The sequence below is a fragment of the Heteronotia binoei genome, chromosome 5 (genome assembly GCF_032191835.1).
Source record: "Heteronotia binoei isolate CCM8104 ecotype False Entrance Well chromosome 5, APGP_CSIRO_Hbin_v1, whole genome shotgun sequence".
NCBI classification, from domain to species: domain Eukaryota; kingdom Metazoa; phylum Chordata; class Lepidosauria; order Squamata; family Gekkonidae; genus Heteronotia; species Heteronotia binoei.
Genome location: NC_083227.1, coordinates 105,930,990 through 105,955,756, shown reverse-complemented (window position 1 = coordinate 105,955,756; position 24,767 = coordinate 105,930,990). Strand labels below are relative to the sequence as shown.

The 24,767-nt window shown below is 44.3% G+C and overlaps 1 protein-coding gene across 2 annotated transcripts in view; it reads right to left on the bottom strand.

Moving 5' to 3' along the window:
- Positions 1-1,250: 1,250 nt before the first annotated feature.
- LOC132572666 (semaphorin-3D-like) overlaps positions 1,251-24,767 on the bottom strand; it is a 59,593-nt gene continuing 36,076 nt past the window's right edge. For both annotated transcript variants that reach the window (XM_060239987.1, XM_060239988.1), the window contains 16 exons: positions 22,361-22,521; positions 22,089-22,151; positions 19,019-19,138; positions 17,702-17,804; positions 17,088-17,216; positions 15,652-15,797; positions 14,371-14,485; positions 13,619-13,688; positions 12,713-12,857; positions 11,435-11,657; positions 8,700-8,788; positions 7,044-7,085; positions 6,668-6,825; positions 4,143-4,207; positions 1,867-2,000; positions 1,251-1,699 (listed from right to left, as the gene is read on the bottom strand). In XM_060239987.1, coding sequence (XP_060095970.1) covers positions 1,283-1,699; positions 1,867-2,000; positions 4,143-4,207; positions 6,668-6,825; positions 7,044-7,085; positions 8,700-8,788; positions 11,435-11,657; positions 12,713-12,857; positions 13,619-13,688; positions 14,371-14,485; positions 15,652-15,797; positions 17,088-17,216; positions 17,702-17,804; positions 19,019-19,138; positions 22,089-22,151; positions 22,361-22,521 — 2,180 coding nt within the window. In that variant the 3' untranslated portion in view covers positions 1,251-1,282. The remainder of the gene's footprint in view (positions 1,700-1,866; positions 2,001-4,142; positions 4,208-6,667; positions 6,826-7,043; positions 7,086-8,699; positions 8,789-11,434; positions 11,658-12,712; positions 12,858-13,618; positions 13,689-14,370; positions 14,486-15,651; positions 15,798-17,087; positions 17,217-17,701; positions 17,805-19,018; positions 19,139-22,088; positions 22,152-22,360; positions 22,522-24,767) is intronic.

Sequence of the window (24,767 nt, the reverse complement as noted above, 5' to 3'; positions counted from 1 at the left end):
AAAGTGTGAATAAAATACCGAGGAAATAAGGAGCTAGCATATATCTGCCGTGGTGTGAAAGGTCCACAGACTAAGGTCCCCTTAATTCCAGAAGACCTACTGCACCTGCTCTCAGCTTTTCTTATGTTTTCTGACCTGGCCATTATTTAGTTCCAGCCACATTGTGATTGTGTGTAATATAAGAAGTTGCTGTGTCTGATTTGGACCAGTGGGGCTCAGTTCAGCATTATCTGACTGGTTGGCCTACTACTGGTCTTCCAGTAGTAGGAAGAGAGACCACCAAGGTTTTCCATGTTAGTTTTACTTGATATCTCCCTTTAACTCAGCATTGCCAAAAGCATTTTCTATCACTGAATGATAAAGGCCCTCCCTCCAGTGCTGTGGGGGAGGGTAAGGGCAACAGCTGCGAGGCTAAGAGTGGCAGTGGGGAGAGCAATTAAAATTAAGAGTAAAAGGTCGTGGATGAACTGCTCCTAGAGCAGACATGAGCACAGCAAAACAGTAACGCGCCTATTGCTAGGAACTGAAGTCTGTGTACTAAATGTGTAAGATGTACATCTGAAAGTACGACATCTGCATTTTAAACTGTGACAGACCCAAGGAGATTGGATTAGGCATGTATAGTAGTAGATGTTTGTCCCACTGCACAAAAGGTAAAGCAGCTCCCTATTTGTAGGAAACACAGCTTTTCTCTCTTGCCTCTAAGAAGCCAGTGTCCCACAATTTTGCATCTGCAGATGACACGATACCACTATTTAGAATTATAGGTCTTCCTTTGAATATAAAACAATAGGAAAATTTCTGTCCTCTTGATTTCCCCAGTTAAAACTATTGTACTAAGTAACTGCCATGCATAGAAATACTAGTTTTGTCAGCACGTCTACTGAAAATGAAACAATACAGAGAAGATCAACATGTACAAAATAAAGGATTTTGCAGTATAGTGAGAACTTGATGCTCTCTTGTCTAGCCTATTCTGAAAAGAGTTTTGCCAGTTGCTAGACCAGAAAAGGCAGTCTGTTTGGCCCGAGGCTAGGCATGGAATCCCAGTGCATTCCTCACACATCCCTATTAAGTTATACTGCCAACTTTCCTCAGGTATCCAAGGTGAGGAAGATGGCAACAATTGAAGTTGCACCCTGAGGAAGGACCTGTTGATTTCTCTTAGCCTTGGCAGCAGCAGTTGAAGCCTTGAGGCTCCACCATGGGGCTCTTCAGCTGAAGGGACTCAGAAGGTGAGCTAGTGGGCTTCTTGCATCCCTTTGCAGCACAGGCAAGCCTGCTATGGAGGCCCAGGCTTCCTCCTCACTCTTCCTCTCTTGCTTTCCTGGTGATGCCTTTGCCACTTCCGGTTCCAGTCTTTCTGCCTCCCCCTTCTCCTCTGCTGGAGAGCATTGCAGAACTCATCCAAATTGGAGCTGAATGCACCCAAAGCCCTTGAGTAGCTCTTGTGAGGAAGCTGCGTCTCTGCCAAGGGGATGATACTATGGTGGCTTGCTGCTGTTTCTGTATTTTTGCTAGTCCTGGAGATTAAAACTTCCATAGCCTGATTCCCAATTACATGAAGGCCATAGTGGATAAGAGTTTGGGAAAAGGACTGCTCCATTCCTTGACAGTGGTAGATCCCAGCGTCTTCCTGTGTCAGCTGGCTGATCAGCAGTCCTTGCTCCAGGATTGAAAAGCGGCCAGTGCTCCCAACCTGCAGGGAACAAAACCATGGCCTCTTTAGCCAGAGACAAGATAGAGGAGTTTCCCTTTCCTTCATACTTGTCCTCTCTTAATGTTGCTGTTTCTTCCTTCCATTACTCAGGAATCCCACAGTTTATAAAAAAAAACACCTTTCCTTTAGCTTCCCACCCACATTACCTCTTCCAGGATCGCTGTATTGCTGCGCTGTACAAGCCAGCGAATTGTTGTCTGTGGGGAAGATGGAAGGCACTCAAGAAATGTTGAGTTGTTCTGCACCCCAAATATCACCTTTTCTTCAGCTAGTGAAATCCCTGCATGAAAGGAACAGAGACATGGTGTTTGGCCAGAATGGATAGAAAAAACTAAAGCATTTAACTCCTTTGGAATATACTCAACCATGAAAACTCCATCCAAATCCACCCTGCGCTCTGCTTTTTTAATGTTTACAGTGGAGGATTTAAGCCCTGATGTCACAAGTTTTGGCTCACAGAGTCCAATGATAATGGGCACTCTTGTGATATATATACACAACAATCAGAATTTTTCAACTTCCTTTCCCACTATTGGTGTCAGGACTCAAATTTATTCAATGCCTGCCTGTAAGGAAGAGAAAACCACTGACTGTCATTTTCAAAAAACTGACCCCATCACCTCTGAGGAAGTGAGGCCATGAGATGCCTTCCTGAGTTCTAGCTATGTGGGCACCTGCACCACGCACTGTTGACTTTAAACACCTGTGTAGAAAGAATTGTATGTTCCTTTCTTAAACCATTAGTAGCTGTCCTTGGTTGCTGGTGGACACGGGAAACCCTGCTGCTTGCTTGCCTGTCATCACTGAACTTCAGTATCACTACCCCAAAGAGTTACCGTATTTTTCGGTCCATTAGACGCTCCGGAGCATTAGACGCAGGTGCCTGGCTGGGAGACAAGCAGCAAGATCGCTCTCTCCGCCTCCACCGCAAACCCAGCACTTCGCAGGGAGCGATCTCGCCGCTTGTCTCCCAGCCAGGCATGCAGGCGCGGGGAGACGATCTCGCCGCTTGTCTCCCTGCGTGCCTGGCTGGGAGACAAGCGGCGAGATCGCTCCCTGCGAAGTGCTGGGTTTGTAATGGGGGCGGAGGGAGCGATCTCGCCGCTTGTCTCCCAGCCAAGCACGCAGGCACGGGGGAAGCACGCCGCCCCCTCCACAGCCGGCGCTCGCGAAGCGCTGGGTTTGCGGAGGGGGCGGGTGCTTCCTCCGTGCCTGTCTGCCTGGCTTCAGCTGATGCTTACAGCAAGCGCCAGGATCGCTCCCTCTGCCCTCCAATCCCAGCGCTTGCTTTAAGCATCAGCTGAAGCCAGGCAGACAGGCACGGAGGAAGCACCCACCCCCTCCGCAAACCCAGCGCTTCGCGAGCGCCGGCTGTGGAGGGGGCAGCGTGCTTTCTCCGTGCCTGTCTGCCTGGCTTCAGCTCTGGTGCTTAAAGCGAGCGCTGGGATCGGAGGGCGGAGGGAGCGATCCTGGCGCTTGCTGTAAGCATCAGAGCTGGAGCCAGGCAGGCAGGCGCGGGGGAAGCGCCGGGATCAGAGGCGGAGGCAGCAGATCCCCCCCCCGGAGGAAGGTACATACCTTCATTCCATAAGACGCACACACTTTCCCCCCCACTTTTTTTGGGGGGGAAGTGCATCTTATGGTGCGAAAAATACGGTATGTCTACCATTTTGCACAATGTTCAGCAGAAAATTAATCCGAATACATTTGTATACCAGTTAAATTGTATTTGAACAATTACTACTTTGAAGGAGAAGAAATGTCCTTGTTTAGAGAGCACAGAATACAGAGGTGGGTGATTCCTGCCAGAAGGCAATTTAGCAAGGCAGATATGGAAATTATCATTAGGAGATATGGATGTCCATAACCTACCCATGCAGCTGCCCTGTTAGGGTAATATCAGGTGCCTTGTGTAAAGAAACCTCAGTCTCAGCTACAGAAAGCTGCAGATCTGAATTAATGGTGGGGTTTACATTAATATCCATGGCTAAATGCAGAGCTGACAAGTGTTTATGGAAACTCAGGTGAGCACCTCTATTTATCCATCTTTTGTATAGCTGTGGCTGGATTAATACGAATAGCCCTGTCAACTGCAAACATCAATGTAAATCAATGTGCACTTTAAACAAGATAGATTTCACTTCCCAGGTGGTCGCTTTCCAAATCTGTGTTTAAGTCTTCGCCACTTAAGCCAGTGTTCTGTGGGCTAATCACCCCTAGCAGCTGTGAGAAATAGAGAGGAAGCTGTATCAACTTCTGGCAAGGGATGAGCTTGGGTGCTCTAAAACCTCCTTCAGTGCAAAGGGCTGGATTTAAATAATCTTTGAGGTTTTCTCCAGTTAAACCAGCTGGATGTAGTTTTCTTTCCTTACATTGAAATAGTTTATTTATAGTCGTGCCCAGTGGATGTCCCATGACTCACCCTTTGTAGGATCTTGGCATAGTCTGATTGGGTTGGCTTTTAACAAATCTTGGCATTGTGCTTGCCTGCAAGGAAGACAGTTCAGAGACTAAACCCAGTTTCTTCTGCAACCTCTTCTGCAATACAGTTTCTTCTATACTGATTAGCTCAAGGGTGCTGGTGGGCCAAGACCATGATGGGAATGAACAGGAGAAGAATGTCAATGTAAGGACAGTGCATCTCAGCACTTGGCAGGGAAGTGGAATGCATGTAAGGGGCCACCTCATGCTTACAGACCCAAACAGTTGCTTCCATTATCCTGTCAGCGAGACATAGGAGTTCTCCTTTCCCCACAGTCATCTGGTAATAATTCAATGAAAGGGAGCAAGCCTGGGCTTGCTGCATCATTGTTTCCCAATGATGTAACTGAAAGCTAATGGCCAATGTCCTACATGTCCCTGGTCCAGCAGGAATGGTGGTAGGAAAGGATCTGGGACAGAAGCACCTGAGCAGAGCCTTGTAGGAAAAGCAGCAAGGAGAGCTGCCCACATACTGATCTAAAAGGTATGAAGAACAGGCCCTGCGCTACAGACTGCCAGTGTAAAATACACATCCAATTCACATTCATGTATCAATAAAACAGGAATCCAGTGGCACCTTAAAGATTAACCACATTTATTCCAGTATAAGCTTTCATGAAACGGTCATTTCATCAGATGCATGAAGTATAAACCCACTAGGCAGATATAGTTATAATTAGCTACAAACAACAGAAAAGCAATCCTAATGGTTGTTAGATATATAAAGTGGGATTAACACCAGATTTAACATTTTTATGGCTGATTTAATTTTTGTTTTATTCAATTGCTTTTAAACTCTCATTACCGCTTGTGATGCAGAGCACCTTAACTTCCCTCAAGAGTTAGTGATTACTACAGGACATAGTCCAGCTTGTAGGTGTTTGTGATTTGAGCCTTCCTGCAGCTACCATCTTTATCTCTTTCAAGAAGAAGAGAAGAGATTGGATTTGTACCCTGTTCACTTGGAGTCTCAGCATGGTTTACGATCGTCTTTCCCTTCCGCTCCCCACAACAGACACCTTGTGAGGTAGATGGGGCTGAGAGAACTCTTGAGAACTGCTCTTGAGAGAGCAGCTCTTTCAAGCACTGTGACTGACCCAGTCAAACCAGGCTGGACTCAGGCATGTGGTAATTGGTTAATCACAAAAACCTGTGCTCATCTGTTTAATCAGATGGCAGGAAGGGATTAGGAGCAGACATTGAAGTCCTCAGGAAAGTTCCATCGAGAGATTTCTGATTGGATCCAAAGGACCACCTGATGTCAGCGGGCAAAAAGCAATAATAAAGGTATAGGAGAACCCCATGCCACGCTAGTATACTTTGATATGATGTGCTTCATCATAGAATCACAGAGTTGGAAGGGACCTCCAGGGTCATCTAGTCCAACCCCCTGCACAATGCAGAAAACTCACAAATACCTCCCCCTAAATTTGCAGGTCTTCATTGCTGACTGTACTGTGAAGTGATATCTTTTTAAATCTTTGAAAAGAGACTGCAACATATAGAATATTCTTATACTACAGGTTGGATTCTTGTACTGCAAAAAGATATGCCATCTAATACCAGGTATCCATGCCCCGTGGCACAGAGTGGTAAAGCTGCAGTACTGCAATCCGAGCTCTCTGCTCATGACCTGAGTTTGATTCTGGTGGAAGCTGGCTTCAGGTAGTCGGCTCAAAGTTGACTCAGCCTTCCATCCTTCCGATGTCAGTAAAATGAGTACCCAGCTTGCTGGGGAAAAGTAATGACTGGGGAAGGCAATGGCAAACCACCCCGTAAAAAAAGTCTGCTGTGAAAACGTCATCACCCCAGAGTCAGAAACAACTGGTGCTTGCACAAGGGACTACCTTTACCTTTATCCATGTATTAGATAGAACAGTTAGCTTTTTTATTTTCTCTGTTGCTAAGCTATAGAGACTACTGCGTAGTGATATCTTTTCAAATCTTTGAAGAAACCTCTGTGTGTGTGTGCGCGCGCTTTATCTGTGTGCATTTAACCTCAAGGACCCATATGCCAGGGTATTGTTCTAGGGACAAGGAGCAGTAGACTTACGTCCTGACACCAGTCTTAAGACTCGAAATGCTTTGGAGAAAAGAGCATATATAAATCTTTTAAATAAAATACTCCAGGAAAGGACATGGTGGGATGTGATAAAGCAAATCCAATTAAGATAGCACAGATCAGAATGGTTCCCACTTTTTTGATTGGATATTTTCAAACTGAGCTTGAGGAGTAACATCTACCCTTTCCTCTTTCTGTTGTCTGTAGCTCTATCTGTTTGCCTTACGTATGTACACTTCATGCATCTGATGAAGCAGGCTCTGACTCAGAAAAGCCACTGGCCTCCTGTTTAATTTTGCGGCAATGTGGAAATATTATCATATAAAGACAGTGTTCCAACACATGAATTGAATATACTGGGAAGAGTAAAGGCACTTTTCTAATGGAATAGGTCACAGCCTCACCTTTTTTTAGTATGCAGGAGGGGCCGGCAGGACTTGCCATCCCAGGTGCAGTAGGGATCTCTGCCAAGACAGCAGCCTATGCAGGTTTTACCATAGAGTTCACAGCGGTACAGGGAGAGCTGGACTAAGCCCTTTGTGGTGGTCACAAACATCTCCTGCTGCTCACAGAACCAAAAATAGCAAGAGACATCAAGTTTTGTTTCCCTTTCCACTAAGAAGTCACCTGAAGTGCCAAATTCTTCTAAGTTCACGATGGTACAGAAGCCTCAAACTTTAACTTGTTTTTACTTCCGAAGTGTTGAGGTTGACTTGCCCCTGTTGTAGAAGTAACAGCTCTAGCAAAATGTTACTGAGAAATTCACAAATACAGACTTACCCTCTTTAGAGAGAGCTGCATGTCTAGAATGGCCAAAGGCATCTGCAAAAAACCCAGAAGGGTACCTTAGCATAGACCTTTGTGTGCTTAACAAAATCTAATTTAAATACAGTTTTAATACTTGCATAGCTTAGCAGTTTTCTTTGGTATCTTGGATGTGCGCCTGGAAGTCATAATTGACTTCTGGTGACCCCTACTGGGGCTTGAATGTTCAGAGAGCCATCTTGCCATGGCTTGCCTCTGCATCCCAGCCCTGGTATTCCTTGGAGGTCTCCCATCCAAGTACTTGCCAGGGCCAGCCCTGCTTAGCTTTGGAGATCTGATGAGATTGGGCTTGCCTGGGCTATCCACATCAGGGCTGCTTAGCAGTTTTCAAAATGATTAAGGGGGCCCATTGAGTTAGGATTACCAGCCTCCAGTTGGGCCTAAAAATGTCCTGGAATTATAACTCACCTCCAGACTACAGCTCCCTTGAAGAAAAATGGCTGACTGGATGGTGGACTCTATGGCATTATACCCCACTGAGCTGCACCCTCAAAACTTTCAAGAATTTCCTGATCCAGAATTGGCAACCCTATATGGGTGTCTCCCTGGTCTTCTCAGCAGACAATACCAGAAAATGGAGGCAACAACAGAACGCAGAGTGTGTACAAGCAGATGGTAATCTTGCCTAGCTGTAGGGTGGCATCCCCAGAAGGACCCTGCTTGGATGAACAAAACTGTCAGGGCAGGTAGGAGGAGAGGTGGTGTTGCAGATCAGAGGGTCCTAGGCCGCGAAGTGCCTTGTATGTGATAGTCATCACTTGAACTGAGCTTGGTAACTGGTGGGCAGCCAATGGAGAGACTGCAGAATGGATGTAATGCCTACTCTGAGTAGCTCCCAATAGTAACCAGCTTGCAGCATTCTATACCAACTGGAGTTTCCAAGCTGACTTCAAGGGCAGGCCCCTGTAGAGTACATTACAATAGTCCAGTCTTGATGTTACTGTGGCATGGATCCAGGAGACCAGATCAGCCACTTTCCAGGCAAACTGAATTGGAAGAAAGCATTTTTCACAGCTGTGTTAACTTGCTTCTCTAGCAGTACTGCTCCACCGATATAGCTCCGAGTCTCTTCACTATGTCAGCAAGAGCCAGCTGAATCCCATCAAAAGTGGGAAGCACAATGTCCTTCAAGATCTCAGGCTTCTCAACCAGCATTACCTTTGTCTCTCAGGATTCAGTTTCAGTTTGTTCACTCTTAGCCATTTAACCACTGCAGACAGACAGACAGTGGCTCAGGATCTCCACTGTATCACCAGAGATTTAGATAAGGAGATACAGAGCTGGGGTCATAAGCATATTGAGGACAGCCATCCTCAAAGCTACAATTGACTTGTCTTAAGGGCTTTAGGGAGAGAGCGAAAGGCATGGGGAGCAGGGTGGAGCCCCATGGAACTTCGTCAACAAGCTTGGCTATAAGGGAAGATTGTGGGGATTATTGCCCTACAGCAGGATTCCAGGTGGGGAAGGATCCGCTGCACCAATTGAACAGCATCCTAACAAATGAAGATGAGCCAAGAGACAAGGCAGCTGTTTTCAACAGGCATGATTTGTCAGTGAGGCTTCCTCAATTGAGCCATAGCCACAAAAAGGTAAAGCAGACAAGTAAGGTACCTTTGAAATACTGATCTCTTCCAAGCTAATCTCCTGAGGGTCTTGGCCTCTCATGCTGGCAATGCCCACCTTCAGCACTTTGCCTTCATCTGGAGAAAAAGCAAAAGGTAAGGACATGTCAGGAGAAAAAGACTGTCACTTCCAACTGAATATAATTATTTTCATGGTGTATGAAAGCCACTGGCTATCTCAATCCAGTAAGCCACTTCTAAAAGATGTCACTGTCAGACACTGCTCAGTATACAAACCAGTTGCCAAAAGAATACATCCATCTCCTATAGATCAGTCTTTCTCTGCTGCAGAGGCCTAAAAACCTTGTGAGCATAACACTCTGTGTTCTGACGCAAACAAGTTCTTGGGTCTTTGCATTCTTTTTCAGGCTGCAGGCATATATGTTTGCAATCTGGAACCCAGCAATGGCTTTCCTCTCATTCCATAATGCAGAGGGCCATTGCTTGACCTGAGGACTAGATGAAACAGCTCTCAGTTTTGATGGAAAGATGCCCATGGCCTACTAGAGTTGGCTGTTTTCAGGTGCTGCTCCAAATGGAGTGGTTGGCAAGGGTCAGGCAAACTGAATAAAACAGATGGGAACAGTGTTGATTCCCATTCTGTTTGCAGCTAGGTCAAGGGTTTGTTGTGCCAAAACACTACCAGGAATAGGCCTGCCAAAAAAAATCAAGAACAGCCCGGATGCCTCCTCAGCTTCAGGGCCAGTTGCCAGAATATATGTATGTAAAATTCAGAAGATTGGGCATGTTTCCAGAGTTTTATTAATACAAGGCAGTGGCAACAGGGTTATTTTCATTTATTTCATATGTGTGGATTGTGTAATCCCACCTAAGAACTAGGGAGCCATGTTGTTGAGTTCAACTCCAGCTTGTTGTTTCATTGGGTGCTTCTTCAGATAGTGCTTATCTACATGCTCTACAATTGTCTACCTTGAGTGCTGTTAAACTGAAGTGGTAAGGTAGCAACTCCATCTTAGGGAACTGCTAGCTTTTTTTCTACACTGAAACACAAGCCACAGGAGTGGAAAGCTTTCACTGTTATCTCCACTCCCTCTGCCATTCTCTCCCCCACCCCACATACACACCCCACCTTGGCTCCAAGTCTGCCTCGATAACTCCTTATATAGGTTTGGAATTAAGATGTTTCCCTTGTCTAAAACAATTATTGAAGCTCTGGGCATCTGCAACCTCTCATTCTCTAAAGCATGAATGAGAAATTTTCAAAAATCAGTACAAACACTTTAACATTCAGGAGTTCAGCACTGCTGAGCAAACATCTGTGTAATTTTTTCCTATCTGGAACAGCCTCATGTAGAAGTTATTCCATAATCATCGTGTTGTTCCTTTCCACACATTTTCCTGCTGTGATATCTCTTTCCTGAGAGGGGATGATTGGAAGAACTGCATGCTGAGACCAAGATGTGGACTTATGAAGAATATTTATGCAGCACTATTATGATATTTTTCTTTGTTAATGTTTCATTTTTGTGCTAAGAGTCGCTAACGCTGTTTTGATAGCTGCAAAGAACTGAGCTGATTTTTCCAGTGACTTCTAGCCAAATGGAAACCTGCTGTACATTTTGTATATATAATTTTGTATTTATATTTCAGGATCTTAAATTCTCTTTAGAGAAGCTGATTTTTATTAGCTGGATGCGTGCTTCACTTACAAAATGACCTTTCAAACAAACAACTCCTTTAGTTCTACTGGTGTTAATAAGCAATAGCAAGAACCAATAGCATGGAAGCATACAGATACTTCATGCTGCTGGAGTAGAACCCAAGGCCAAACCAGACATGATAGTGTCACAATCACATTTCAGAACAGAGTTGCAAATGATTCCCTATAAAGATGTGGGGGGGGGGGTTGTGTAAAACACAGCATGCTTGGCTGGAAAATTGCTCCTCAGCAGGAAGTCTATCCCATATAACCCATCCCATAAGGAGGAAAACAGCTGAAGCAAAAGCATTTCAGGAGAAGGGTCAAGTTCCTCCCATCCATTGATCCATCCAAGTTGTACTTTAAACGCCCTGCCACTATCAACAGTTTATGGGGCTTCCGCATGAACCAAGTTGGGTCATGCCTATATTGAGTCTAGATGTGCCCTAAATCCCAGTGTATCGATTACCAACTGAAACTTGGTTACAAGGATGAACAAACCCTCCCTCCTTCCAGATCATTCCTAAAACCGAGTTAACTTAGAAGAAGACCATTCCTAGAACCAAGAACTTAGAATTCAGCAGGACTCCCTTCCTTGTATGTCAGCTAAGTTATAGCACAGAGTTCATCCAGTGGAAGGCATCCCAAATTTCTTGGCCTGTTGGAATCTTAGATTCTACTGAGTGCCACTATCACTTTCCTTTGGAACACAATGCAATAGCTATATATGTAGTGCATGTTTTCCTGACTTTTCCTCTATGTAGCTTGGGATAGTATGCAGGATTTTCCACTATCATCATCATCTAGATCAGGCTGAGAGAAACTAAGCTTGATGGCTTGAGTAGAAATTTGAAGCCAGGTCCTAGTCCTGCACTCTAGCTCTTACATCACACTTGCTTCCAATAGGTAATACTTATTTTTCATCAGTGGAGTTCGGACAGTATACCTATCCTCACCTTCTTTAGTTTGCTGAGCTGGAATGCAGAATCTGAAAAGGGTGGGGTATTTTTAAAATGCAGTATGTAACAAGGACTGTGAGGCACTGTTGCTTAGGACCTCTCTACCTGTTCCAAGGAAAAGGACATCAACATGTCCAGATGCTGTCTCCACCCTGTCCACTACGAGCTGCTTGATTTGGAAAGGCACATTGACTCTCATCAGAACAGGTTTCCAGTGGAGTGGATAAACCGGATCCCACATCAGGTGATGGGTACGCATGAAACTGATAACTTCATCAGGAAAGTCTTTTGTTGACTGGACGAGTGGGTCGTACGTTGCACTGGGACACTGACAGAGAATGAAGATGTTAAAAACTGTAAGTGTGTGAACATTCAATTCCACAAGAAACAATCTTGCCATTTTGTAGTAGGAAGATGACAAAAACTAATCAATTTGTGGTCTAGGTTTTTGTACGCTGTTGCCTATGGATGTGTAAGGCACAACATTAAAATACAACACAGTAACAACTTCTCTTGTGCCTTTAGTTTTTTCCATGATACCACTATCTCACAGTTTGCTTCAACTGCAGTAACAGGCTGGCATATACTGTGGAATATACTGCTTAAATGTTGAATCTAATACATTTTTGTTTTTCTGCATACAGAGAGGATTCAGGATCTCAGCAGGCCATTCCAGAAGGCAAGAATGAGGGGACAGCTTCTCTTGCTGTGTATGGGAACACACATCCCACAGACAATGGTGAACGTTTGCAGTCTCCCTATATGAGGGAACTGAGGGGAGGCATTTGGGAGCTTTTACAATGTTCTTGCATAGGCCTGGAGGCAATACTTATTTTTCACCAGTGAAAAATAATTTCTGCTAGGGAAGGAAGAGGCGGGGGGATTTTTACCAATTCCCCCTCCTGCTGTGGAGACTGGCATACCCTTTTACATCACTCTTCTAGCTGGAGATGCAGGGGATTGAAGTTGGGTCGTTCTGCATGCTGAGCAGATGCTCTATCACTGAGCCATGACCCCTTTGGCATTGCTCTGACATTACTTTAGTTTTATCTGTACTTAATCATCACTATGGCTAATAGTAAAGTGGCTGGTCCATGTATCAATCACAAAAGCAGCACTAGCAGGCCACCATCAGGCATGGTTGGAGCCTCCACAGACTTGAAGGGCTCTCTAGGTAGGCAGGTAATGCAGTATAACTGTAAAGTTTCCAAACTGTTCACCCCTCCAGCAATTCCTCCCCTCCTTGTATTGTCATAAATAATTGTCATGTCTCATTCACAGTATGGCTGAATTGTGGGTTACAGTAACCATTGTCTATGTGTCTGTGCAGCAGACAGAGAAAAGGTTAACTGAGAATTTGGACTTTGTGTTTTACATACGTACTGTTCCTGGACGAGGATAGGGGATCCTTCCCTTGTATTCCACCCACTGATAGTCCAAGCCTTCCTTATGTGCAAAGGGCCCATTGAAAGCAGCCCGAATGGCTGCCAAGGAATAGACACACACAGCAGAGCCACTAAAAATGCCACTAGGAAAGAAAAGGACAGGGGCACACTGACTGGCAAACCCTAAAAACATCTTCTACTAATGCTACAGATCCATAAATCAGCACAAAGGACATGTCTGTGTTATGGTAGGCCCAGTAACTTTCATAAAGATTAGAAGAGAGACTAAAAATGTGCACAGAGGAGCCTAAATTCATTTTTATTCATGGACCTCGATCCCCAAACGCCTAGATGATCTTGCAATTGTTAAACACAAACCAGCATTTTTACATTCCTTAAATAGCTTCATTATCATTGTGTCTTGGAACACATAAACAGTGCTTTGGAACATGGAACACAAACAGTGCTTTCTCCTGCTACCAGGAACTGGCCAACCAGTACAAAACTTTTATTAATGCTGTAACACAAAGGAAGGAAGGAAAAATGACAGAGGAGGGGGCAGCACTCATTGTCATTTTATATTGATTTTTATCTTCTTATTAAGTCTCATCTACCTGACTGCACAAAAATTTAGCTCCAAATGTATTCCCACCCCCACCCCCACTTCACCAAATCTGTTCAGCTGTATAGAGCAACTGTACAGGACCCCTGCTCAGATCTTCCAATCAGTGCCACAGTACCTACTGCACAAGACAACTGTTCCATCTACACCTATGTGAGGCACAAGCACACTCTATAAAATGATATGTTGTCATACACTCCGTCATACAGAAGCACAGCGGACCAATGCAAAAGCAATTATCTAACTTCCTTCATTGTGTGCGTTGTTCATATTTCTACTAACCTGGATACTGTGAAAAGGCCATAAACTAGAGGGTTCTGCAAATTGCGGGTGTGAAGGAGAAAAACATCTTCTGCAGGGGATAAAACAAAAACACAAGATAATCCGCTCAGACAGCTAGGACAATCATAGATACTTAGCTCCTCAGGAAGGGAGACCATTTGTCAAGTTTTTCACCTGTACATGTGACCTTTGACTGACAGTTCCAGAACCAACATCTCCAGCTCTGCAGGTTCTTCAGCAGCTACAGGTAAAGCTAGGGTGTGCAGGGAATGGAGAACAGGGGCAATTGCAAGATTACAATCAGAATAATAGATCTGCTCCATTGCAAAAAAAAAATAAAATTATGTATTAGGAGAGATGAAATTCTGCAACCTACATAAATTATGCAAACTAAGCAAGCTTGTTTTACATAATTTATTCTGCTTCTGACATTGAGGGGTAACAAGATCTGTGGGCTCTGATGCCCCACATACTACTTTACTACTTACCACTGAAAATCTTGCTCAGCCTTCTGCTGCCACGTTTTGATCACATATTGCTTCCATGGTTATCTACCAAGCTTGTAACTGACTTCCTTTATTACAGCTACAGGTTGCTTTTATAAATGTTGCTGAATACTGAGCCAATTGCCACATTTGTGCAGTGCAGTCAGAGAATCTACACAATACTAGTTATGGTGGAGAAGAGATTATGGGCAGTGCAGTTATAGGCTGTAGTGCCCCAGCAAAGAATATGAAATAACGCAAACTTACCCAGTTGATCAAAGTGAGTTGCAGTGCCCTGCAGACCTGGGATTGAACAAACTAGCCGGGCTTTTAGGAATGTACTCCAACGGTTGATAAGGCTGTACCTTCCACCAACATCATTCTGCCAACCACAAAGGAGTAAGAAGACATCTTAATGTCCCTCATGGCCTCTTTGTGTAGAGCTCTGACTGAGAGCAGTTCTGTAAGGGTCACATCAGGTTCTCTACCAATGCAAATCTATCTACCGTCTACATTTTTATTCCATCACTTCTCCAAGGCATGGTTCCTCCATATTTTCATTCTCCTTTGTGAGGAAGGTTAGGAGAGATTGACAGTTCCAGGGTTACTGAGTGAGCTTCATAGCCAAATAGGGATTTGAACCTAGGTCTCCCCCAGTCCTAGAACCACACAAACCACACTGTCATACTGACTCCTGACTTTAGAAACAGCACCTCCAGTGAAGCATTAGCAGAAAGTCAGGACTGTCTATCCTTTTTTGACAACTGCTCTGGGAAATGGTAGGTTTATTTATTTACTTACTTTATTTATACCCCACCTTTCTCCCCCAAAGTGACACAAAGTTCCTTATGTCCTTCTCCTCTCCTCAATTTTATCCTCACAGCATCCCTATGAGGCTGTTAAATACATTAGTAAGTGATTGTGTCACCCTTCAAACTTCTGTAACAGAGCAGGGATGGCCAGTCACAATTTTCTCAGAACTCTCTCAGCCCCACCTACCTCACAAGGTGCCTGTTATGAGGAGAGGAAGAGAAGGTGACTGTAAGCCACTGAGATGCCTTAGGGCAGAGAAAAGTGGAGTACAAACCCAAATCTTCTCAGATCCTAGATCACCCCCCCCCCCCGGCAATTTTCACCTTCTTTCATTCAGGCATGTTTCCATGCATGTTTATTTAGAAGTAAACCCCAATGAGTTCACATGGACACATTCCCAAAAATGGATCATAAACTACAGATTGGTTGTCAGCGTACACTATTCAGTCTTGGGAATAACTGCTCATCTCAGATGGTCCCCATGTTCTAAGGTAGAGAAAGATGGGACTTAACCTGTATGGAGAAACCATAGAAAAGGTAAATACACCTTTTAATGTACTCTCCTCACAGGCTTTTGCTGGCAGCCTCTCATCTGCAGTCCTAGATAAGCCCCACACTGTTAATAGTACAGTCCTTGCAGATGCTAAGGCTAAATATTCAGAGCAGTTCAGCCAACAATGTCTATAGGCTAAGCAGAGCCTGAGTTGGCACCTTCAAGTGGCTGCTATAGCTGACCTTGCAGACCCGAGCAACCCGGGCATGGATGCGTCTTTTCTCCCACTGTCCAGCTTCTACGGCAGTTTCTCGAAAAAAGAAGTACACTTTGTCATCATCACGGTTGTAGGTGTCAGGAATGGCAAAAGCACCAATAAACACAGGTTCTGTGAAGAGGGAAATTTAGGCACAAATCAACATGTTGGCAGAGCAGATTATTCAGAGTCTTTTACCCCCTTCCAGTGGTCTTGATCATAAAGAGCACAGATTATTGTCATCATAGTGCTATATAAAATGGTGCTGCTATAAAAAAGATAGGAATGTTATGGGCTGTTGCTGGCTAGAAAAAGCTTATAATCTTGCAAGAACTGCTACTTGCAGCATGGGGAAACTAGAACAGTAATAAGCTACTGTGCCAGACTCCACGGAGGAATGAGTGTCTGGTGTAGCTTCCTTATCCAGCTGGTGAATTCATTTTTACTGACTGGAGGAAAGAACACTGAAGGCTTATTTGTAGTATCTGATATAAATACAATTGTATAAGTAGAACATGTGTGGAGGCAAAGAGGGAGTCCTATGAGACAGCAGATCTACTATCCCACATTATCCCAGAGAGTGAAGAAGAGAGCACTCCAATATTTCCCAAACCTGGCTTGGTACAATCTTTTTGGAAAGATCACAGCTGAAGTGTGTAGGTATATCTCTGAAACAAAAAGGACTATTTTTATTTATTTATTTTTCAGTTTATATTCCGCTCTCCCTGCTGAAACAGGCTCAAGGCGGCTTACATTTAATAAAAGTCAATAAAAACCAGTAACGATATAAACCTCAATCATAAACATATAAAATTACAGAATAATTAAAAAAATAAACAGTATTGGGTGCTATTTCAATCTCAGAGAAGTCTATAAAAAAATGAAAAATGGTCTAGGTGGTTCACAACGTGAACGCCTCTGTCTCTTCCAGCATCCAAACTGCACTCCCTTTTCACAGAAGCATACATCTGTCCTTTCTCTTCAGCCAACAGGGATGGTGGTAGTTCCCTAAAGCCATTAAAGCTCATTCAGGAGAAAAATCTATAATGGTTAAGAGACATCATCAGTCCTTTTGTGATTTAGGATAACTAAACTAAACTCATTAGTGTATGGCGTGGAAGTTCATAATCTGTTTCCTCCTCCTAAAACTCAGTTAACCTTCCACCGTGACCTGCTCCAGAACATGTACCTAGGCCCTTTATAGCTATAACTGAGGCACCAGTGGTGAAGTGCTGCTTTCTAAAGGACCCAGTTACTGTTATCTGGAGTCTTCTGGGTGGAAGCTTGCACCAAATTTCTTCGGATTCTAACCCTATCGATGTTACATCTGAAAAGTTCAATATAGGACAATGGCAGGTCTACCACCACCTATGGGAACCACTTTCTTAGCAGACTATTCCACCACCAACATAACCCACTTACCATTTAACCAATTATCATGGTTCTGTTCTGTCCGGATGTAGTTCTGGTCAGACCTATCAAGCCATGTGCGGAAGAATGCAGCATTGCTTCCCATGAAGTCAACAGATGCACCTGAATAAAACTCCCCATCTGTGATAACCAAACAAAAGGATATATTGAAAGAAAATTTGTATCTGTGTTTTGAAAAGTCTGCCATGAAAACGTTGTGAGAGCGACGTCACCCCAGAGTTGGAAACAACTGGTGCTTGCACACGGGACCTTTCCTTTTCTTTCCTTTGGATTTTAAAGGATGTCTCTTGCTCCCTCACACACAATTTAGTGAGGGAAAAGATACTGGCTAAGGAAGGCATATATGGTTGCTATCTCTCCCCCCTGCATTTTTTTTTAAATCAGCAGAAATTCAATAGATGAAGTTTTTCCTGGCATAAAGGAGTCACAACGAGGAAAGATTACGGCAGCAAAATCCACAGGTACATGGATAGTCACCAGGATACAGATTCTAGAAGCCTTTGCTGGAAGCAAAGCTGGTAACATCTGCTGGATTCCTTTTTTTAATGTTTCTACCACTGCATTGTCTAGATTTCTCTCACTAGTCTGTTTGCCCTCCTTCTTACCAATGAGCAGCCCCGTGAAAGGCTCATGGGGGCTGTAGGGGCATTTGCCTCTCCCAGATTCAATTGAGTGAGTCACCAATTGCATAGCTGGAATCCCTGGTTTCTGCAGAAAACCAAAGGAGAAATTTTTAGTTCAAGCATAAGCCATGCCAGAAACATCAGTCAAACAGAAACACCATTCTTACATAAAGGGACCATCCTGCCCTGTAAAGCAAAAGCATCCCAACAATTCTGGCTTCTAAGTTTAATCACAACCCAGTCTCATACACAAATTATTTTTCTTCTAAGCATCTTTCTGCATTGTGCTTGTGGTGACTGGTGCTCTGGACTGTGTGTATGGATCTGCAGAGACCTACTAGATGGATGGTTCTGCCTTGTTGCATGGGCTTGGACCAGAGGATTTGTTTGTTCCTTTCCAGGGATTTTTCTGACAGAACTATTCAGTAGTACTTGTTGAAAATTTTACTTTTTCTTATCTTACCCTGATAGCTAAAGATGCTGATGATCAGAGTCAAACTAAATCTTCAGGCATGCTGTGACATTCACATGGCCAAAACATTTACCAGAAAGTTCTACTGTGATTGGAAATTCTAATATGACTGGATTATAGGTACTTCTTGATACAGAGCATAGCTGAACATCCCCCCCCCCCACAAACACACACACAGAATTGCAGCTTCATGTGATTATTTGATTTGTTGCATCAACATTACAGCTTTAGGTGTAGCAGAATCTGAGGTAGTTTAGCCCCACTGCCACCCCAACAACAGCTGTCTATGGTTTCAATTTTATCAGGAATTTGTAACAGAAGTTGGTCTTCAATCTGTACCTGCAAAAGCCTGATCAAAATTGAAGAAGGTGGCATGGTGCTACTAGAGATGGCAGACTTCTGTCCTACTTGAAGACCTCAAATGATTAGGTCCCCACTTTTTGTACTCATCCTAGGCACCTTTACAGAGTGGTGATTCCCCCCCCCCCCCCACTTCCTGTTGAAAAGACAATTTATCAGTCAGGCTTAAAGTTGCCTTGAAGACTGACACATTTATTTAAGCACTGTATTTGAGTCATGCTGCTTACTATAGAAAGGATTAACTAGAGTTTCAATTAGTGCTTTGCCTGTTCTCTGCAGATATGGGAGATATTTTACTGTTTTTTGGCCTTTTTTTAATTTGCTCCCTATTTGGAAAGTCAACCTAACCTTATCCCTTGATCTTTTTTGTTTTAGTGACACCCAAAGATGGGTGCAGAAGCACTGGCATCCCATCTACAACTCACTGTCTGAAATGACTGCTTCTTGGTAAGTCTCTGGCAACTCACCTCCGCTCTCTCTTTGAGCTGTATGAAGGCACACATGGGCTGATAGGAGCCTGTTCCACAGGCAAAAATGTGACTGTTATTGAAACGCTGCAAGAGGCGGATGAAATTTGCACATTCCATCTAGCAAGAATGACATAGAAAAAGGACAGATTTTATTTGAACACCTCTGGTTTGTCCCAGTGTTCCTAGTACAGAGCCCATTGCATCAACATTACAGTTTTAGGTGTAGCAGAATCTGAGGTAGTTTAGCCTCAGATATCAGGATCTGGATTTAATAATATATAATAATATATAGTAAGTATTGCCCTGACCTGGATTGCCCACACTAACCTAATCAGAGGCTAGATGGCCATCTGACAGCAATACAGATTCTGTGAACTTAGGCAGATTATGAGGAGGGCAGGATGGGTTGCATCAGTGCTTAGTTCTTGTGGAGAGCCAGTTTGGTGTAGTGGTTAAGTGCGCGGACTCTTATCTGGGAGAACTGAGTTTGATTCCCCACTCCTCCACTTGCACCTGCTGGCATGGCCTTGGGTCAGCCATAGCCCTGTCAGAGGTTGTCCTTGAAAGGGCAGCTGCTGTGAGAGCCCTCTCCAGCCCCACCCACCTCACAGGGTGTCTGTTGTGGGGGAGGAAAGTAAAGGAGATTGTGAGCCACTTTGAGACTCTTCAGAGTGGAGGGCGGGATAGAAATCCAATATCTTCTTCTTCTTCTTCTTTCTTACATGCCCAGGAAATACTGTTCACCACTTTGGGGTCAGGCAGCAATTTTTCTCTTGGCCAGTTTGGCCAGAGATTCTGTAAGGTGGTTTGTTTGCCATCTTCTGGGCATGAAGCAGGTGCCACTGGAGTGTGGGGATGAGGTGTTTGTGAATTTCCTGCACTGTGCAGGGGGTTGGACTAGATGAACCTGGAGGTCCCTTCCAACTCCATGATTCTAATCTCATCAGATCTCAAAAGCTAAGCAGAATTGCCTCTGGTCAGTATTTGTAATACTGCCAAGGAATACCAGGTATGTGATGCGAAGCCAGCCAGACAATGCCAAACCACCCATGAACAGCTCTTGCCCTGAAAATCCCATAGGGTTACCACTTTCCACTACCATAACTCATTTATAAACAAACCAGGGCTTTTTTTCTGAGGGAATATGGTGGAATGGAGTTCTGGAACCTCTTTGTGGAAACAGAATTCTCAAAAAATGTTTAAAAGTTCATAAGGGACACCCATGTGTTTTTCCTTCACTTCCCTCTTGAGAGTTCTGGCACCTCTTTTTCCAGAATAAAAGCCCTGCATGTCACTCTTTGAAAAGAACAAGAAAAAAGAATGCAAGGTTAACTTTACATCTCAGCAACATTTTTGTCAAGCACTGATATTTCTCAATAACCAGTTCTTTGTTTTAAATCAAAGTAGTTTTATTGTTAGAAACTCAGGAGCTGTACCAAGGACACAAGCCTTGGGAGTAATGACATACACACAGTTACACGGTTGCTATTTAGGATATCATCAAAGGTTACCATACAGATGCATGCTTGAGTCACGGGTTCAATGGTTACTAAACCACTATATTTTATTACTAAGGAATTTTAGACTATTGGAAACATCAAACTACACTACTCTGGGAGAAGATAAGGTTTGTGTGTGTGAAACTGTGGGAGAGGCGACTTGAAGGTAATGTCAGCCAGGCTGTAGCATAAACATCCTAGGGCCAGATGAATTTATTACTTGACCACTGACTAAATAAGGGGGAAGCAATAGAGAGCTGGTGACCTGCTCTTTGTCTAGAAAAATACATTACAGAAATGAGCGCGCTTGACAATTTTATTTCAAGACTACTTTTATCTTCAAAAGTTACCTTTAGCAGTTAAACTGACTAACTTAGAAACATTTCTCTTTCCTTTTAAGTTTTTACCGTTAAATAAGCTATTGATGCGGAATATGGCTTAGGGTTGATGATGATGATTGATGATGATATTGGGTTTATATCCCACCCTATACTCTGAATCTCAGAGTCTCAGAGTGGCTCACAATCTCTTTTACCTTCCCTCCCACACACACACAACAGACACCCTGTGAGGTAGGTGGAGCTGAGAGAGCTTTTACAGCAACTGCCCTTTCAAGGACAACTCCTGCGAGAGCTATGGCTGACCCAAGGCCATTCCAGCAGCTGCAAGTGGAGGAATGAGGAATAAAACCCAGTTCTCCCAGATAAGAGTCCGTGCACTTAACCACTACACCAAGCTGGCTCTTAACCTCTACTGTCAGGCTCTGTTCATTTATGATATTAAGAAATGCTGTTACTAACCATATACAATGCTGCCTAGAAATGCTAACTAACATAGAAGCTGGGAACAACCAGGGGGGAGGGGGAAGAGTAGAGGCCGCTTCCCATGAATATCAAAGGTTGGCAAGATCCCTTTGAAGCATACAGTATGTGCCAAATTCTCACCTCCTCTCCAGAGGCCCAAGGACATTGCCTCTGGGAATTGTAACCACCAACGGACAAGATAAGGGGGGGAAGCGTGGGGAAAAGTCTCATGTGCAAAGCAACCTTTTGCTTTGGGAATCGGGGTAGAAACCATTGCTTTGATGTAGAAGGTTAAATGCCAATAGTTCGAGCTGATCTCCATCAGTTCCAATAACCGCCATGCTGGAGTAACTCTGAAGTATCCAATAAAGACAACTTTGTTTCAAAATACCCAAGTCTGCTTACTTGTGAACTTCAATGAACCTACGCCTGACACCTACACCAAACTGGTTGCCAACCTCCAAGCAGAGATATCCTATGATTAGAACTGACGTCCACACTACAGAAATCAGTTCTGTATATATTATAACTCACTGAGGTCCTGCCCCTCCCCAAATCCTGCCCTCACCAGGCTCTGCCCCCAAATCTCCAAAAATTTCTCACTGGTAACCCTAACAGAGCTAGTGCCACAGTAGTACTAAGAGAGAAGTGTTCCATATAAATATATATGTAAATAACTCCAAAACTCCACAGTTCACCAAGTCATTCAAAAACCCCAGAAGCACCTCTTCTTAAGCCATGAAGTCTCTGTGCAGCCCACTTTACCTCAGGATTCTTCCCAGCCAATCGACAGTGCTCCATTTGCTCTATAGGGGCTGGCCAGAAAATCTGGAAAAGAAAATACAATCAGCACAATAGAAAGTAGGTGTACCCTTCTGGTGAACATTAAGTTGGATTTTGCTCAGGGCCAGCGGTGGGTTTAGAATGTCTGGCAAAATGAGGGGTCTGGTATGCTGACCTCTGGATTTCACTAATGCTGAAGCAGCCAACTCCCTCCATATGTTATTGGGAACACGGCAACCTCCTTTGGTACTGACCTTCTGAGGCTCTTCATTGGGATTGTCAAGGTGCAACAAGAATACGTGGTTCTTAGCGCCTGCCATCAGCCATGCCCTGTTCTCATCCACAAGAAGTGACTGGAATGCAAGGTCATCCTCTGAGTTTAATAGTTGGTGGGAACTGTTTAGCCTGAGCAGATCTGCAAGGTAGAGCATGGAAACAGTGAAGGTTTCACTCCCTGGGTTTAAGAGGGACACAAACGCAGGTGGATGGGTACTCCACTATAGCCATCTCTGGGTCTGTCCCTAGGAAACCAACCCCTTCCCCTGACCAGTGTACAGACACAACAAACAAGCAATACTGGTTGTCTGTGGGTTTAGCGTTAATGTGTTGATTAAAGGGCCTGTCAGGTCTTCTCAAGTAGATGAGCCTGGTAAATGCACACCCAGTCTCACTCACTATTTAAACCACATTAGAGCTTTACTAGATGTTACGTGCCCTGACCTGGTCAGCCTAGGCTAGCCTGATCTTGTCAGATCTCAGGAGCAAAACAGGGTCAGTTCTGGTTAGTACTTGGATGGGAGACTACCAAGGAAGTCCAGGGATCCTACACAGATCCCACACAGAGGCAAGCAATGCCTTGAAAATCCTATGGTGTTGCCATAAGTTGGCTATGCCATGATGGGGAATAAAATAAATAACAAGATATAAAAAAATTACAAGATGGCAAAAAAAGAAAAAAAGACATTATAGTTCTCCCTGGATCCATGTAATTAAACACATATCATAAGTATTTTGTTGGAAAGTCAATCCAAGGCAGGCACACATACCCTATTTAGATTTGGACTCTGTGTGAGGAGAGGAGACTTAAGGCTGTCCCCCTATGCTGTTTTCCTAACTTGAAATGGCACAGGAGCACTTGGGAAACCTAGGTGTACCCCACATCAGTGCATGAGAAACTCTCAGTGGGGCAACAAAAAGATCCTTGAAGTAGGGTTGCCAAGTCCAATTCAAGAAATATCTGGAGACTTTGGGGGTGGAGCCAGGAGACTTTGGGGGTGGTGCCAGGAGACATTGGGGTGGAGCCAGGAACACGGGTGTGACAAGCATAATTGAACTCCAAGGGAGTTCTGGCCATCACATTTAAAGGGACAGCACACCTTTTTAAATGCCTTTCTTCCATAGGAAATAATGAAGGATAGGGGCACCATCTTTTGGGGCTCATAGAATTGGACCCCCTGGTCCAACCATTTTGAAACTTGGGGGGGTATTTTGGGGAGAGGCACTAGATGCTATACTAAAAATTTGGTGCCTCTACCTCAAAACATAGGCCCCCCCCCAGAGCCCCCAATACTCGTGGATCAATTCCCCATTATTCCCTATGGGAATTGTTCTCCATAGGGAATAATAAAGTGCCCAGTAGACATTTCCCTCCCCCCCCCCACACACACTTTCTAAAGCGGGGGAAGGGCTTCCAAACCAGGGAATCCCCTGCCCCCTCCCTCTCTCTCACACACAAATACTTACTGGGTCTTGTTCCTGCAGAACTTTACTTCATCTGAAAACGAAAGCAAAAGAAAGGGAGGGGCCGTTCTCCAAAGCCCTTCCTGTTTCCTGCTTCCTGCTCAGGCTTAAAGGCACATGTTTTAAAAACGGACCTGCAGGAGCTTGTAGGGGGTGAGGCTTCCCCCGCCGGCCAGCTGGCTGGGGGCGGGGAGAAGCCTGTGAAAACGGGGGATCCCCCGCTGGGACCTGGGGATTGGGAAGCCTACCTTGAAGCCATTTCAAGTTGCCTGAGGGGAAGATTGATGCCCCCTCTCTCCAAGGCCTAGGGTTGGAAAATACCTGGCGATTTAGGGCATGGAACCTGTGGAGGGTTGGGTTTGGGAGGGAGGAGAGACCATAGAGTTCACACACACCGCATGCAACCATTTTTATCCCGGGGAACTGATTTCTGTAGTCCTGGAGATCAGTTGTAAAAACATCTCCAGGTCTCGCCTGGAGATTGGCAACCCTAGGACCCTGATCTGAATTGGGCCTGCACATGCCTGGGATTAAGCTCCAAGCCTAGAATTCACAATACACCCTTGATCATGTGGGCCCAGGGATGATATGCGAGAAAACATAATCTACAGCTAGGCCCTAGCAAACTTGCTTTACGTAAGAGCCACGTGAAATAAATGTCCTATGTTTGAGAGCTGCAAGACATGAACAAATATTACACACACATCTTTCATCTAGATCCCCTATGGGAGAAAAGTAAGGTATAATTAAAGTAAACGAAGTAGTGCGAGAACTATGAGCAGGAATGGGGAGTTGCTCCTATGATCAGGACAGGGTTGCCAAATGCAAAACTCTGCTGACTATTTAGATCGCCAAATGCAATCTGCCATAATTTGATTTCCAAGTGAAAGCCTCTGTTAGGGATGGTTTCGAATTTCCCAT